General features: G+C 31.5%; 2 protein-coding genes across 2 annotated transcripts; one reads left to right on the top strand and one right to left on the bottom strand.

Annotated features, from left to right (window-relative positions):
- Nucleotides 1-1,422: 1,422 nt before the first annotated feature.
- On the bottom strand, nt 1,423-6,924 carry LOC107958393 (receptor-like serine/threonine-protein kinase ALE2). The gene is made up of 11 exons (XM_016894155.2): nt 6,313-6,924; nt 5,353-5,445; nt 4,994-5,122; nt 4,709-4,912; nt 4,525-4,611; nt 4,318-4,428; nt 3,868-4,239; nt 3,474-3,767; nt 2,859-3,251; nt 2,502-2,745; nt 1,423-2,310 (listed from the first exon to the last, which is right to left on the bottom strand). The coding sequence occupies exons 1-11, from the start codon at nt 6,392-6,394 to the stop codon at nt 1,620-1,622; spliced, it is 2,700 nt and encodes an 899-aa protein (XP_016749644.2). The 5' UTR covers nt 6,395-6,924; the 3' UTR covers nt 1,423-1,619.
- Nucleotides 6,925-14,300: 7,376 nt separating this feature from the next.
- Nucleotides 14,301-15,467, top strand: LOC107958390 (NDR1/HIN1-like protein 13). The gene has a single exon (XM_016894153.2). The coding sequence runs from the start codon at nt 14,479-14,481 to the stop codon at nt 15,232-15,234; it is 756 nt and encodes a 251-aa protein (XP_016749642.2). The 5' UTR covers nt 14,301-14,478; the 3' UTR covers nt 15,235-15,467.
- Nucleotides 15,468-18,134: the final 2,667 nt, after the last annotated feature.

Genomic DNA, 18,134 nt, shown 5'->3' with positions numbered 1-18,134 from the left:
TGTTTATCTTTTTTTTGGCGGGGCAATATTCTCACTAATATAATTCCAACTATCCACCTTTAGTGAATATTACTAATATAGGCAATCATTTGATATTTCAAAATTTTACTTCTAAAACTTTTCATCAACTCAATATGAAAATATAACTTTAATAATATATCACTATATCACATATATATAACCATGCAAAAAAAAAATAGTATTACTTAGAATAAAATAATAATAATTCCAACATTAAACAAAGCATATATATATAATACATTAATAGTTGTTAAGGTGTCTTTACCAAAACATCACTTTTTTTTATTTTGGATCTAGACTTCAAATGGTCTCTATTCAACATTAAATCTACCAAAATAATATATTGTAACATCACTATTCAGTTATTTAAGCATTGTTAACAGCCTTTTTATTGATAGTTTTCTTGTTGTCAATTTATTACTATATGATTTTGTGGCAGTTATTTATTGATAAATTTTTTTTGTCAGTAATACTAAAATTATAAAAAAAGAACAATCTTCAAGATTTTAAAATGTGCCTTTCATATGAGAATTTTATATGATGCACAAAAGAAGAATAGTAGTTTATTACCTTGATCCATGCTTTAAGATCAAGGTTGAAACAAAAATTATTCTATGGATATAAATTATAAGTGTTGTCTCATCTTTGATTACAAAACAAGTAAGCTAACTAATTATTTCATTTTGTTGCATGATTTTTCTTTTCAATGTTATTTGGAATACAACTTATGGATTGATAATTCCAAGAACTTAGATAAAATGATGCATAATAATATTATTAAAAATATCGGCTTTGAGACGTGTAGAACACTTTTAGGCTTTAAAATACCTCCAAGATACAACAAAGTCCTCAACATTCTAAGCAAAATAGTCAAAATGACTATTAGAAGGATCATTTATATAGACATCTAATAGATGTATCTTTTCATGATATACCTTTCACAGAAATATATCTTTTAATTAGACACCCTTTCACATGATTGCGTTGTTTTATAAGACAACTTTATATAAAGTTATATATCCTTATAAGATAAATTTAGGTAGAAATGTTACATCTTTACAATACAATTATTTAATCAATAATTATAAATTATTAGACTTTAATCTAATAAAATATTATAAGCTACCAACAATATTATAAGCTACTAACCGTTGAGGATATTAAAGGACAACTTTAGTCGCAGAAGATTGTTGTTGGCCAGCATGTGAGGGCTGTGCTTGAAGAACTCAAGCTCTTTGCATATAAGCTCTGGCTGTCGCATGAGATTTTCATAAAACCATAAGAAAATGAGGTTACAGGGTTGTCAATGACTCAATGCTATTTTAAGATTTTGTGTTGTGACATTGGTATTTTCCATTTACACGCACACACACTCGATAGACATCATTGGTATTCCTAGAATTGATGGAAACCATAACTGACATATTATATCAAGAAAAAAAATAACAAAATTCACAACTTTTCATCTGGTGCATGCATGTAAGAGAATAAAGCATCAGTCTGCATTCAGCAAATTTCCCTGTTCCTACTCAAGAAAACAAACTCTAATTTCCCATGGAAAATATTGCAACTTCAATGAAAATGGTTTTAGCAAAATTTTAACGAGACCCTCGCCAGAATTTGACAGAAAATCCGTGTTCACTTCGGCTGCCTCTTGATAAACTTCTTATTCTCTGCAAGAAATGTCCTCTCCTTAATGTTCCTAGTGGGGCCGAACACGAGTGCCTCCTAAATGACCCAGGCTCCTGCAGCTCAGGTCCCGGTGGGATACTTAAAAGATCCGATGAAGACAATGGTATATTGCTCTCATGGCTATAATCATAGCCAGGTATTGGGTGAGAGGTATCTGAAGCTTCCACAAGCTCACTTGAAAGTCTACTAAGTTTACTATCTACAGTTTTAGGAAAGTCCTCCTGGATGCCAGCTTTTGATTCTACCTCCATTTTCTCATCAAATTCATTACATACTAGTTTTAATGCTTGAACAACTTCACCCATGAATGGCCTATGAGATACTTCCGGCTGCACGCACATTGATGCAATTGCCGCTACCTTTGCTATGCTATCAAGTGAGATATCAGATTTTATGGCTGGATCGATGACCATTTCCAGACCTTCCTTGTCTGTAAGGAGTGGACGAGCCCATGCAACGAGATTTTCTTGACCCGGGGGCTGTAACAAGTCCACAGGTTTCCTCCCTGTTAAGAGCTCAAGTAGAACCACCCCATAACTATAAACATCACTTTTGACAAGAAGGTGACCGGTCATTGCATACTCCGGAGCCAAGTAACTGAAAAATGAGTAGTTTATAAGTAACAAATCTTCTAGATGTGGAAAAAGAAGGAATGAAAAAGTACTAATATAACTACATTTTAAGCAAACTAGACAGCTGATTCCCATGAGGCATGCGAGTATCGAATCATAAATGGTCCTGAAAATTGAAAAAGATTGTTTCAGGAAAGACGGTACAGAAGTTCATACCCAAAGGTTCCCATCACATGTGTTGAGATGTATTTGTTCCCTTCATCTATTGCGGTTCTAGCCAATCCGAAATCCGAAACTTTTGGTGTAAAATCATGTTCCAGCAAGATGTTGCTGGACTTAAAGTCTCGGTGTATAACCCGGGGGCTGGAATCTTCATGTAAATAAGCTAAGCCTCGAGCTGCACCAAGCGCAATCCTCATTCGAGCACCCCAGTCGAGTGGATCAGTTTCCTTCTCAGCTCCTGGGAGAACAAAGATAGAGAATTAAAACAATCTCTAAGCAGTTGTAAGCAGTCTAATCACTTGCAAATGGAAAATGTGGAAAGGGGATTTTAGTTATGCTGAAGATATTCACCATGCAAATGGGATTCAAGACTGCCATTTGGAACAAGTTCATAGACGAGACAACGTGTATTGTCCTCAGTGCAAATACCAATCAGTTTAACCAGATTTCTGTGGTGCAGGCGGCTAAGCATCTCCACTTCTGCCAAGAATTCTTGTCCCCCATGTTGGTCCTCCCTCTTCAGAACTTTAACAGCCACCGCAGCTCCATCATCTAAACTACCTCTATAGACAATGCCGAAACCCCCTTCGCCAATCACCCGTGAAGCATCAAAGCTATTTGTCGCTCTTTCTATATCATTTAAGGTGAAGTTCTTTGCCAATCCTGTATATGTCATCCCACCGGAACTAATAGACATTGATGCAGCACTGGACTTGCTTCCTTGCATCACAGCTCTAGTAGACCCTGTTGTATTCGAATTTCATGATTTGTCACAAAATGGAGTCTGAGCAATAATGCTTTGGACTAATAATGACAGATTATAGAAGAACGGCAAACTGGAAATTCAAGTTGAACAAGGAAGAAAGCCTGGTTTCATAACAAAATCTGGCAACAAGCTTTATATTTGAAAGCCGAATCATGTTCTATGAGAACTACCTTCTATGAATTCAGTCATACTGGAAGTACCTGATGGTGGTGGTGGAGAAAACTTTGTAGTTTGCGGTTTATGTTCCGGTTCTTTGACACAAGCACCCCATTTCCAAAGAATAAGCCAAATGATCCCCAAGCATACAACAAAGGCTGAAAAGGATGACAGAATAATCACAGCTATCATGCTTCGTGTAGGCCCTTCTCTCTTCCTCTTAGAAACATCAACTCCTAAAGGTTTTATCGCTTGTCCATGATTGTTACGGCCAGTGAATGGCCCATCATCAATAGCAGAAACACTGGAACTAGCTACAGGCGGGGAGGGTGGAAGACCTTTACATGTTGAAATCATCCAAAAGTCTTCAAATCATGCCATCTGATAGTGAAATTATCCAGAAAACAACCTAAAAGAATGGAGAAACAGATATATTACCTGGATAGCGAACATAACCGACTTCATAGGGACCAAAAAGGGAGGCCTTTATGAAGACCTGTCTATTCCAAAACTTATTATAGATTATTAATGCTGTTGTATGGCCAAATTTTACTTCCCATGGTACCAAGTTGATGAGGACTGTACTTTTCTCAAGCTCCTGACTAGCTGCATTTGCTCCCATAATCCTAACTTGACTGTGATTTAGTCTTATACTAGCAGCAATTTCCTGAGCCAGTTCTGAAACCAAAGGGAAAAAGGTGTATATTGAAACACCAAGCTGAAGCTTAACTTGAATTGGCCACACACAACCACAAGGTGATCCAGGAGGTGTATATGTTAAGGGCTCACTGCATGCCACTGATGTACAATCTGCAAATGATATCAAATTTAACCTTTGTTTTCTTCTCTTGATCAGAAAATATAGATCAAACAGGAGGTACTTGGTACCTTTATTAGGAGGTGGAGGTGGCAGTGCCATAACGATGGATGGTGGCGGAGCCTTCATCTTCTTCAGGGAAGAAGCAATCGGAGAAATTGCAGGTTGAAGAATGGGCATATCTACAATCATGAAGATGATATGATAGTTATTAATAAACAGTTTAAAGCTAGTAAAGGAAAGCATTGTTAAGCAAATGAAAGTAAACTGATCCATACTATGAAAGTGGTTTGACGTGGCAGTAGGCGATGGTGCAGGGGAAACCCAGCTGGGAGTGGAATATTGAGAAGGAGAAACGGCAGTAACTGTATAGAAGTATTTTAATTGTGAATACATATATATATCAATTAGTTTTAATCCTCAAAAATAACTATTAGGGGCTACCAAGGGAGAGAACTAAACCTTGCTGCCTGTAAACAGGTTGATGAATTGAATAGGAGGGTCGAGGAGCAGAGTTTCTGAAATGTTTCCTTGCATGATGATGCTTATGAAACGGGGACAAAGATAAGGGACCATGCATCCAATTCTTTGCAGGGGGTCCAAAAGATGGTGCAGTAGGTGCAACCGAAATACTTGAAGGCTTCAAGGCATGTTGCGGATGGATGGCTACATATCAAAGAGAACAACCTTTACTGATGGTTTCATTACCTTTTCCAAAGACGGAGGGTATTCTAGATTATCACTCACCTTTAGTTGGAGAGCGATCCAGGGGAGATGATGAATGATGGAACACTTTGCTAGAAGGGACAGCAGCCAACTTTCCATTTCTTGTCCTGCCAAAGCTAGGAGTAGTTGGTGTCAGAGAGGGTGCTGGATCTGTAACATCGTTATAAAAAAGATCGAATGAACATTAATCATTAAGGATCATCAATATATTAGACGTGATCAGCAAGAACAGTGATGTTATGGAAACAGAATTAACTGGAAATTTTCATATGTTTTCTAGGATCATAGATAGCACCATGGTGTTTAAGATCCAAAAAGAAATCAAGCATTGGGATATATGCAGTCTTGGTCTATCAAAAATCCCATTTTGTGACATTCACCTGGTTGCCTCGATGGTGGTGGACCAAGCCCGATAGGATGAATGGTTGCTGCTTCTGCTGGCATTACTATTGGTGGTGTCCATGAAGCTCTTACTGCATCAAAAATACCAATGGAACAAAAACATAGGCAGATTAAGCAGCAATATCAATAAGCAAATGCTTGAAGTTAGTAATGTCAATGAACCTCATGGTGACAACATTTGTTATATCATGACTGCTAAATTCATATATTCAACGGATATACCATGCTATAATGAGAACCTATACCAAACTCCATTAATATGGGTTTGGTTTACCTGCGATTAGTGTATAAACAATTCTGACGGTGAGATTAAATACTGTAACTTGAGACAAAAAATAAGCTAAACACGCCGCTCCACATTGCTTTCAAGTTTTTTTGTGACAAATCGTTTGGCTTTCTTAAACATATGTTTTTTTCCAAAGGAAATGATGGATTTGATGTAAGAGCACCATGTAGTAGATTGTAGATCAAAGCAATCTATTAGCTTTTGGACGACAAAGTCGCCCATCATCATTAGTCTCCACGAGCCATGGAATATTCGGACAATTTATCAATGATAAAACCCTCAGAACAACAGATCCCCAGGAAATAAGCTTCTGAAAAACAAAATTATCTAGGAATCATGAAATGTGAACACGCTGATTTCAAATTCACTCATTGAGGCTTTTCTCAGTGATCGTGAAATGCAGATTCCATCAGATACTTAAATTCTCAACTGTGCCAATTTCACAACAAGCTCAAAGTACACCATCAATCATTATCCTAGTTCTTGATCACTGAAACTAGCTTAAACAACCCAGATCTTTAAAATGGATTTTGAGTACAAATTTCATGAAAAATCTCAATGAAAAAAGGCAAACAAACGCATGGATCAAAAACAGCCTGCTATAAAATAAAAGATCAGCTTAGAAGAAAACAGATATAGACATCATTAGTACCTGATGATCCATCAACTGACACGGCACTCAAAGTTATACATATGGTCACCAGCAGGAGAATAAATTGAAACTGAAACCCCATTTTTTTTTCACTTCCAAAAAAGCTGGAATTCAATCTCAAAAAAGTTCCACCTCTCTCTCAGGCCTCTTAGCCAAGCATTAAAGCAAGAAAAAGATAACAGAAACAAAGCAGTGAAAACTGAAACAACCCCCTGAAGCAAAACATGGGTATATATTTATAACTTGAAGGAACAAAAAATATACTACTTTATTGAGAGTACAAAAGAAGACCCACTAATGGTACGCCCTCAAAAAAATAAAAATAAAAGAGCCAGGGATTTGGTAACCAAAAAAAATAAGGTTATCCCTTTATTAAAGACTAATAAGAAGATTGACATAATTTTAATGGAAGAAAACAGCTTTTTCCAGTAGAAGTGACTAAAGGTAACTATAATTATCCAAAAAAATCAAAGTTTTACTGGAGCTGATCAAAGCAGAACAGTAAACTTAAAAGGAGCTTGGTCTAAGACACTTTTCAGTGATAGAGGGAGAATTGTTGTTGGGGGTATATTTGGCTCAACTGTTTCACATGGATTGCTTGACTGCTTTAGAAAATTAATAATCCAGATCCCAAGTATCATCATTATATTCCGGAATATTATTTGTTTTTTATTTTAATAGACACGCAGTCCACTATAGAATTATGATTTTTGACATTTCTGTGATTAGGGTTTGAACTAAATTCCAATTATTTCGACCATTTAATGGGGTTTTTTTTTCTTTCAGAGAAAATATTAACCAATGATATTGACAATTTTCAATAGATTGAGGAAATATCGAAGTTATGGATACTTGTCCCCACAACAGACAATTTAGGCAGAGTTAGGTAGTTATTTTGGAAGGCAACGTTGGACAACACCACCACCACCACCATTGTTTTTTACAGTTTCTTTTACTTGTAAATAAAAAAAAATCAGACAAAAGTGGCACACCCAAGACACAAACTAAAAACTTAAATGTGTCGGTGAATTTGGTTAAGTTTTTATTAAGATAAGCCAGCAGCTCTCTCTTTTTAAAAATAGTTTCAAAGCGTTACCTTTACAAATAAATAAAATACATTTACAAGATAAATATAAATTTTCATCAAAATTTTAGAGGCAAATTCCAAATATAGACATAGAAAATATCAAACTATATATATAAATAATTATAACGGAGAATTAAATTAATAAAAAAGTATGTGCCCAAAAAACTCATAAGCTTCTTTAGATATAAAAAAAATAAACTACCCATTTTATGAAATTAATTTATGAATGTAGATAAAATAGTAAAGTTGCCAACTTTTTTTTATATTGTCTTAGCTATGTAATTAATAATACTATTAAAAGCTAAAGTCAAAAATATATATTTATATAAAACTAGTTATCATTTTTAAATCGGTTTGAAACATGTTTTAATTTATGTGGACCAGTTCATAAAAGTCTTTGCTTAGGTATGATGCTCTCTAATTAGTCTTTGATTAGATATAATTAGAGGACTAAACACCCCAATGTAAGGCATAATACATAAACCACCTTTTTCTCACTCCAATTATATATCTTGACTTTAATATGATCACCGTACGTATTTTAGTCTTCGATTCCTCAACTTAATCAGCATCCATTGCTAATTGATATATTAAATGAGTCATAATGTTTAAACATTTACTTCATTTAGATCTTTATAGATTTTGGATTACTCATAATTGATTATTAATTTTTATTTGTTTTTATTCTTTTAGAAAAAAAATAAGAAATAAAGTTGGAATAAATTAAGGTAACGTCAAGATTAAAATTCAAAATTTTAACTTTCAAACTTATTTAAAATTTTGGTTTGATATTTAAATTATTTAAAATTTTAATTTTTGAATTAATTTAAATTCATTGTTTGGATAATTCAAATTTAGATTTGGATGTCAATTAATTTTAAGCATTGATTTTTAAATATTTAATTATTTAAGCATTGATTGGGTGTTTCAACTATTTTTTTTTTATATTTTATGATTTTTTAATGATTTATTTAATAGAATTGAATGGACCAATTGAACCGATCATATCAATCAAAGCAATTGAAACGGTCGAATTGATTTGTACTTAAATTAGTGGACTTATTTAGGTGTAAATTAAAGTCAAAGGTTTATAAATTAAAATTTTGAAGATTATGGTATAAATGAAAATGTTGAATATTTATATCATGTTAAATAAAAAAAACATGAAGCTTTATCTATATATTCAAAGCTAAATTGGATCAGCTTGTTAAATTGATTGCACTAGGCATAAATGGACTTACTTAGGTAGTTAGGTATAAATTAGAAATCAAGGATTTAAAATTGAAGGTATAAATGAATTTTTTGAATATTTATATTATATTAAATTAAATGCATGAAGTTTCATTACTGTTTTCAAAATCGGATCGAAAATCTACTGGGGTATCAGTTTGAAATAAATGGTCAAATTGATTGAGTCGTGAATCGGCGAAACCAACGGTTGAATCGATTTTATCTATTTTTAATAATTTATTTAATTGAACCGAATAGATCGATTGAACCACGAATTGGTGGTCTGACTGATTCGCCTACCAGTCCAATTTTGAAAACCTTGAGTTTCGTTGATAATATATTATAAGTAAAATTAATTTAATTATTATTTAAATTTAGAAGGAAGTGTGAAAGAAGGGAGACCAAAAAAATTTCTCATTTTTTAAAAATTAATCTTAGATTTTAAAAATTCCAAATTTTAAAATGAATATTTGAAGCTTATGAAATTGGACTTGAATTTATCCAATACCCAATTTTTTATTTGTTATCCAAACAAAGCTACCATAAATGTATTTTCGAAAAGAGACATCACTTATAAAACATGATATTTTAATGGTTAGATATTTATGGTTATTTTTATATAAAGAAAAGATAGAAGCAAGATGGTGGTGAAATTTTCAAACAAAAGAGTAAGAAGCCATATTCATTTTGCACCATATGTTTTCGTCCTTTTGGACATATAAAGATTTGCAAAATGGTATTTATTTATCCTATCCTCAGAATCTGAAAAGCATGGGTCAAAATATACGAGATGGGCCTACTGAGCAACCTTACGTAAAAAGGTATGACAAGTATTGGTCCACTATTCTTTCTGAATGGCGAGGCCTCTTTCGCATCCTACAATATATGGGCTCCCATTATATTATTATTTAGAGTTAAAACTTGTATCCAACTCTATTTCCTTTCTAACCTTTGTTTCCTGACTAAAATACCTGAATAATAACATAATAAGCCTTCTCCAATCAAAATACCTACTTTATTATATTATTTTTAAACTTTATTTAGTGGTTTTAATATCGGTATGATATGAGAGCTATCCTATTTTTCTCTCTCAATTATCAAAAAAGTTGTATTACTTTTTATTTATTTTTTTGAAATCATATTTATAATTGTTTTGTATCTAAGGTATCATATACTCCTTCCAAAAATATATATTTATATATTTGATTTTCTAGTTTATATTTATAATTTTTTTTTATTTTTTATTTTAATATATATTTAATGTGTTACTATAATTAATTAGTTTCAAACTAAATATTTCATTATTGTATGTTATTTTCAAATACACATCTATATTCTAAATTCATGATTTTCATATGCATACTCGTATCAAAAATTTCTAATATTTATATATTTAATTTTCTCGTTCACATATATATATATATATATATATGAAGGGGTCCATTTATATTAGTCTAAAACTAATATTTTCATAACTTTTTGTACAAATAATATTTCAGCAATCCAAATATTTTATGTTTGATTTATACAAATAATGCATGTCAAATTTGAAGTAAATTAAAATTTTTTAACTATTTGTTTTGTATTAAAAAAATGATAAGCAATATTTTAGATCAATATAATATGATATTCAAAAATTTACATGCAATATTAGTATAACCTATATATTACTTGTGCAAACTATTTTATCAAGTAATAAGAATAAAATGTTAATAAACTTTCAATTTATCTCAACATTTTTCATATTGAAAAAGTAGCAAGGATTATAGAATAATATTGTGTTTCTTGAAAAGATGACAATCCAGCAGGATAATTGGTTAAATAAAAAAAATAAAGTAAATTAAATTTAAAGTCACTAAATTATTAATAATTTTATGTCTTAGTCACTCAAATTTTAAAAAGTTACCAAATGTCATTGAATCATTCACAATTTTTCATTTAAGTTACTGGATTGTTAAAATCGCTGCTATAAGGCCATATTCGTTCACATCGCCAGTACCAATTGAAAGATCTCATTTCTATCCTTTTTTACAATTACAGTTTAGTTTTTTTTTTTCCTTTTCATAAAACAGTTTTGAACGTCACGAGTTTACAAACTAAAACCCAAACAGTTTTCTTCTTCAATATTTAACACTAACCGTCAAATTGTCATTGAACCATGTCAATTCAATTTGGTCTCGGTTTATTCCATTGAACACCAAATAGCTCAAAAAAACCGTTTAAAATTTTCAAAAAATAAAGTCTAATATATAAACCCATTTAAAACTCAAAACAAATCCCATTGCTTCTAAATTTAAAAATCAATTAAAAGTTACTTAATTTGAATTTAAATTAATTTAAATATTTAATTTAATTTTTATAATTTAAGTGCTTGAATTACTTAATAGTTTAACTATTGGACCACGATACGTTTTTACAATTAGGTTGGGGGCGGGGAGTGTCGAAGTATTGAAGAACATTGATGGCAATTAAGATGCTGTAATCAAGTTTCCGTATTATAAAATAAAAAAATTATTTAAAAAATTAGCACAATCACATTATGTGCTGTGTTAACAATAATAATAATAATACAAAAAAAAAGGCAACAAGCAATTATTTTAATTTAATTTTTGGGTCATCACTCAGTAGGTGAGGAATCAATTTGCTGGGTTTCCTAGTTTTCTTCGATGTCCATCATTGAGCAAAATGGAAGGCCAATGAGACAAAGCTCTATTTTGGTATAAAGTTTGGCAATCAGTGCCTTCAATATTATATATACACATATTATAGCCTATGATAATTTACAACCATGGTTAATTTCCCATTCTTAACTAAGCCTTATGGTCGACCTGTTTTGGAGAGGAAAGTCTAAAATTAGGTTTAGGTAACATGGGAACGTCTGTGATTAATTGTTGAGAAAATTAATTTGTTATATAATTAAGCATTGACTTTCACTAATACGGGTTTAATTCAGTTGGCAAATGCCTGTTTAGTTTCCTTCTAAACAAACACTACATTAATTTTTTTCCTTATTAGGTGTCATATTAGGTACTTTGTCAAATTTTGACATTGCTCAATCACTCTCTTCTGCTCTTTGCCACCATTTTGCATGTGACAGAGAAATATTTTGGTTTGGTGGGTTTCAATTTTAATTAATAAAAATGTTATTTAAATTTATTATAAAATACATAACTATTAAGTCGGAATAAGTATTTCGATCCGAAATGTAAAAGAAAAATGTTAAAATATGTCATAAGTTTTTATATTTTTCATAAATTTAGAATTTAGTCCACGTGTTTTTATTTTTAGGAATTTAGTCCTTCTACTTTTCAGATTTCAAAATTTCAAGTCCAACTATGTTAAAATTATTTATTTTTTAGTTACATTACTACTAAATAAATATTTTTTTTATCTCAAAATACCACGCCAACTCATTTAACAGAAAAAAATATTAACAATTAGACTTAAATTTTAAAATTTAAAAAATAAAAAAATTAAATTACTAAAAATAAAAATAGAATAACTAAATTCTAATTTTCCTAATAATACATCAACTTATGCCACATCTAAACAAATATGTAACATTTGAAATTTGATGCCACTCAATCATGTGAATTACATTTTTTTTTCCAAAAATTTCTTCCCAATTTACCAAAAACAGTGTCAAAGGACGAACTACATTATCCCTTCCATTCCTTTAAAACCCTCAAATTCAAATGAAATGAAAACTTCAATTAGGGATAATTTTATTAAATATTCAAGGAAGTTCCTGTTCATTTACAATCTAATTATGATACACAATTCACTAAATACAACACATATTTGATGTAGATGAATTAATGAACTCACATGGGATATATGGATGTAACAGTCCATCTACATTATAAATTTCTTGTGGGGACAAACAAAACTTTACTACATTTTATATTTTCGAGTTCTAATCCCATAAACTCGGCTTCATCTGAATTATTATACGAGTATAATTTTGATACTGACCATCACCACTTTTCTATTCCTATCATTTTGAATTCCTATTTCAACTGATGATTAAAAATCAACCCAACGTTTAATTTTTTTTAGAGTTTACTATAAATATAATATAATAAATACAAAAAATATTTATCCGAGTAACTATAAATAAAATCAAATTACATTATAACACTGCATAATAAAACTGAAGTCTCAAATTCTAACAATTACACAGTATAAAACTTGATCTTGAATATTTAAAAATTCGAATACCACTTTTTATTCAACTACTAAAATATTATTCACAATATGATGACTTTAAATGATATTAGAAGTTTAATCACACGAAACACAAACATTTGAAATGGAAATTTTTTGATGAATTGGATAATTATATGCCTGGGAAATTAAGTAAAAAGCAAGCAAAAACAATTAGAGTTTGGGGTTAAGCTCAATTGTGTGGCGACATTGATGGAGAGAAAGTTTGCAAAAGTGATGACAAGAGATTGCAGGTTTGACTTATTTTAATCTACGCAATCCTATGAGATATTTTTGGTATGTTGGGTTTTTCCATTCAATCGGGGCATAGTTTTGGGATGAAAATTGGTTTATTGTAGAGAGGTTGTGCTTTAAGGTTTGTTATTATTTACAGTGTTTAGCTGAGATTTAGTTTAAGGTGTTTGGCGATGAGTAATATGTTTTAATAGGTGTTTATCATTGTAATCTCATAAGTTTTATTTTTAATAAACTCATATTTGGTTGAGAAAACAACATTAAAAATACATATTGGAGTTTAAAAATAGTAAAGTATGAAATGTATGATTTGAAACTACTTAATAAGGACATATGAAATGTGTACAATATTAAAATAAAAAATTAAATAAAATTGTAAGTAAAATAAAAGTTAAACATATTAATAATTATATTAAAATGAATATAATTTATTTATCATGGTGTTATTATCAATTTTAAGTTAGTATCAAGTTAATTTATGACACCAATTCAGTCAATCAGGAACGTATTCAGGGGGGCTGGCATGGGCACCAACCCCTTAAAATGTAAACATTTTAGCCTCTTAAATTTTTTTAAAAATTTTAAATTAATAAAGGTAAAATTACACTTTGGCCCCCCTAAAATTATAAAAATTTGATTTAATCATTTACAAATTATAAAGATATAAACTATAAAAAATTAAAATTTCATCCGCCCCTAAAAAAATTTTCTGGCTTCGCCCCTACAGTCAACAATATTATTTATATATAAAATCAATAAATGTACTGAAGTATGCATAAGAAAATTAAAATGTACAAAAGAATTAAGGCAAATATTTGGTTTAGTGATAAAATTAAGGTTTTACTAATGCAATTGACGATGTAATTATATGTATTTAAAAAAATCAAAATATTCTTAAATAATAATTTATTTTAAATATGAAAAAAAAATATTGTGAACTCAAATTAAGAAGTTAAATAAGAGTATAAATAGAAATTTATTTAAGACTGAAATCAAATTTTGTTAAATTGAAAAAAAGAAAAAAAGAAAACCTTAACTACCACTACATGTCAATTCCACGCCCCCAAACAAGAGCGTCGAGATAACCTTTCGTTGGCTCTAGTTACGGCATTGCTGTCACTCCCACCTTCCTTCTCCTTAGTCAATATTACCCTTATCACAAAGTCGCCCGACCAAAACAAAGAGAACACGAGATTATTTCCCTCGTTGGCTTGAGTCCAAAACAATTCCCTTTTCTTCCCTATCCCACTCTCCCCAAAATACGCGCTGACATGCACGTTTAAATGTATAAAGACAGGGCAGTCAGTATTTTCTCTTTCAAGTTCGAAATCCAAAAGCAAATTAACGCCTTTTCTTCTGTTTGCTGAGCTCTCTCCCCCAACATCACCATGGCAGATAGGGTATACCCCAAACAAGCGACAAATGGCACCGCCGCCACATCCAACCCTTCTTTTCCGGCCACTAAAGCACAACAATACGGAGCCACCCGCCCTGTCTACCGTCCACAACCCGAACGCCACCGCTACCGCCGCTCTTGCTGTTCTTGCTGCCTTTGGACCACCATAGCTATCCTCGTTCTCATCCTCATAGCCGCCGTAGCTTCTGCTATATTGTACGTTCTTTACCGCCCTCACCGTCCTACTTTCACTGTTTCCTCCCTCAAAATCTCGGCACTTAACGTAACCTCAGCTTCCAAGCTGATCACCAACATCAACCTAAACGTCACAGCCAAAAACCCAAACAAGAAAGTCGTCTACAGTTACAACCCAATCACCGTATCGCTTGTCACAGACGACGACATCGCTATTGGAGAAGGTTCCTTCGGTTCCTTCGTGCACGGAACTAAAAACACGACCCTCTTGAAAGCTGCCATAACTAGTAGCAACCAAGAACTCGATGACGCGTCAGCTGCCAAATTGAAGAAAGCTTTGAAGAGCAAGAAGGGGCTGCCATTAAAGATAAAGCTCGATACTAAAGTGGAAGCAAAAATGGGAGCATTGAAGACACCAAAGGTTGGGATAAGGGTTGTTTGTGAAGGGATTAAAGCTACTGCCCCGAAGGCAAAATCAGCAACCACAGCTTCAACTTCTAATGCAAAATGTAAGGTTGATTTGAGACTTAAGATCTGGAAATGGACTTTCTGATCGACGAGAATATTTTGAGAAAGAGAAACAATGGAGAAGAAAAAGGTTCGTTGTTTATTTTATTTTATTACCTTTTGTTATTGTTTTTTTCTTTTTATATTTTAAAGTTGTGTCGTTATTTTTCTAGGGAGGTAATATGTTTGCAAATTGGGTGATTTGATTGTATAGGATATAGAAAAATGTAATGTATACGTTTTTTTTTTTCTTTTTCAATATATATTTTGGATTTTTCATCTTGTTGTTAGTTCTTGTTGATTAGTGTACAATTTCTCTTTCCCATGTTGCAAACAATATTTTTTTATAAAATAAAATTGTTCATACTTGTTGGCATGTCATCGATTACAATGTATTAGAGCATTCAGTAATAATTCTTTACAATGTTCTTCCCAATAGTTAATTTTCAAGAGGGAAATGTAAATATAAGCTTATTGTAAAGAGAAAAAGTTGTGTAAGCTAAATTTTTTAAATTAGTAGTAGCCATGGAAATTTATTTAGTTGTTTTATCCTTTTGATTTATCACGGCGATTGGGTTACAGTTAGCATATAATTGGACCAATGAATTTTGATTTCCATAGCTGATTTTATTACTTCTACTTGACTACCCAAGATTTATATTTTACTTTACCGTATAGACCATTAGATAAACGTTTTAAATGATTTTTCCTCAAAGGGCCCTCAAGTATATTTATTTTTTTCATTTTAATATTTAATTTTTTTAGTTGGAAAAAGAATAAATATTATTTATCAATTAAAATAATATTTGATACATAATATGCCCGTGGGTATCGTCCATAAGTAAATGAAATAAATATATAGGAGGATCAACACACACAAAATAAGTCATCAAGAGAATACTTTTTGAGAAGGACTCAGTTATAAACTACTCCTCATATAAGCTAGTCTGTCTCTTAGAGCTCACAATTCAACCTCTACACTCGTTGCTCTAAGAATGTGATGAAAAGAACTGATCAACCACCCACCATGATGATCACAGATAATAGCACCAACACCTGCCTTTCCCGAGTTACCTATAGAAGAACTGTTAGTATTCAGCTTAACTCAACCTTGCGGAGGAGATTTCCACGCAATTGGGATGGTGTATGGAATACTAAATTTTCTCATAGTGACCGAAAGAGCAGGAAATTCCCCAAAACTAGTTAGAATATGCTACAAGAAACCTCTTAGAGGCCTATTCTTCGAGAACACTAGAGCATTATGGCATAACCAAATTTCCCATAAGGTAAAGGAAAATATAATATACCAGGGAATTTGTGGGTGTTAAATCCAATTTTTGGACGTGATATTAGTCGAAAGCCATTCCTCCCAATTAACAGATGCGAGGGATTGAGACGACAAAGGTGGAAGACATCAGTCAATAAATTTCAGGTGATGTAATAATCTCGTACGAGGTGGTCTATAGATTTTATTATTATTAAAACAGAAGGGGTAAAGATAAACACAGTTCATACCTCGACGAAACATGAGGGACCTAGTGGGGAGAGCTTTCCACCCAAATTTCCATGAAAAAAAATTTTAACTTTGGCGGGAGGTGAACTTTCCATGTCATCCAGAAACTCGTACCAACACCAAAAGGGGTGACAACATCAGGGTCACTACGGGAGAGAATGAAGGAGTAGGCTCTACCTAAAGAAAAGACTCTAGATTTAGAGGGACTCCAACAAATAGAATCCATACCCGACGGAGGAGATGGTATGGGAGTACTTAAGAGGTGTAATACCCATTATCCAACCTATTGTTGAGTCTGAGTTATGAGGTGCCACATTCATTGTCAAAGCAATTACAGTCGAACTACATTAATTTACAAATCGTTAAACACTCAAATATAATTAAAATGAGTAGGGATGAGTATTCGATTGAGTCGAATCGAGTCAAAAAATTTATACTTAATGTTCCGTTTACATGGGCAGATTATTTTACTAGTAGACGAAGTACAAGCTTTTAGATTAATTTTGAGTAAAGAAAAAAAAGAGAGTGGGGCGATTCGGAAGGAAAGTAAGACTAATGGATAATCATTTATCAAAATAATGTAGTTTTGCCTTTTAACTTAATAGTTTTGACTTTTAACTTTAAAAAAGATAAACATTTATCAAAATAACGTAATTTTGTCCTTTTTATTTAGATTTTTGGATAACTCGAATTAGGGATGAGCATTCGATTGAAATGAGTGAAACCGTTTGAGTTTTTACCCCAAAAATGATAAGAATTTGATTTAGTAATTTAAAAATGATAAAGATCTAGACTATTAAAATAATAAAATTACATTTTTACTATCATAAAAATATACAATTTAATTTCAATCATTCTAAAAGAATTTCTAACTTCGTCGTTACTTTAAATCCAAGATCAATCATATAATGCAAAAAAGAAAAAAACTCCGGTAAATTAAATAGTAATTTAATACTCTTCCATAAAAGAATCTTCCTAAAATATCTCTTATAAAATTTAAGATTTACATGATTTTTCGATATATATTTAAAAATCATCTTCCTAAGTAAAAATAGAAAAAGAATATATAGCTGTTTACAAAATTTAAGATTTACATGTACAATAAATAATATGATTTCTATATATATTAAAGAGCAATTATTTGATTTAAAGATTGTGGAGTTTTTATTAAAAATGTGACAAAAATCCTTTTTATATTTTTTTACTATACTCTTAAGACATATGTCACTTTCAATCCTTGTGTGAAACTGAAACTATAAATGAGATGAAATTTCACATATTAAATATAGTACTTAGTGGTTGCCGAATATTATTTTTTCTTGATCTACCCTTTTAAATAAATGAATTTAAAGAGAAATGAGAAATGCTTTTATTTTATTTTATTTTATTTTAAAACAGAGAAATAAGAAATGATTAAGTGCTTGCTTGAAATT

This window comes from Gossypium hirsutum, chromosome A05 (genome assembly GCF_007990345.1).
Source record: "Gossypium hirsutum isolate 1008001.06 chromosome A05, Gossypium_hirsutum_v2.1, whole genome shotgun sequence".
Lineage (NCBI taxonomy): Eukaryota > Viridiplantae > Streptophyta > Magnoliopsida > Malvales > Malvaceae > Gossypium > Gossypium hirsutum.
This window is presented reverse-complemented; position numbering and strand designations above follow the sequence as displayed.

What these genes read in the sequence shown, in the direction of transcription:
- LOC107958390 (XM_016894153.2), top strand. Translation starts at nt 14,479, where the DNA reads ATGGCAGATAGGGTATACCCCAAACAAGCGACAAATGGCACCGCCGCC.
- LOC107958393 (XM_016894155.2), bottom strand. Translation starts at nt 6,394, where the DNA reads ATGGGGTTTCAGTTTCAATTTATTCTCCTGCTGGTGACCATATGTATA. An exon ending in CACGTCAAACCACTTTCATA is followed by an intron (nt 4,429 to 4,524) that starts GTATGGATCAGT and finishes TCATGATTGTAG; the next exon opens with ATATGCCCATTCTTCAACCT. An exon ending in TCTTGAATCCCATTTGCATG is followed by an intron (nt 2,746 to 2,858) that starts GTGAATATCTTC and finishes TTGTTCTCCCAG; the next exon opens with GAGCTGAGAAGGAAACTGAT.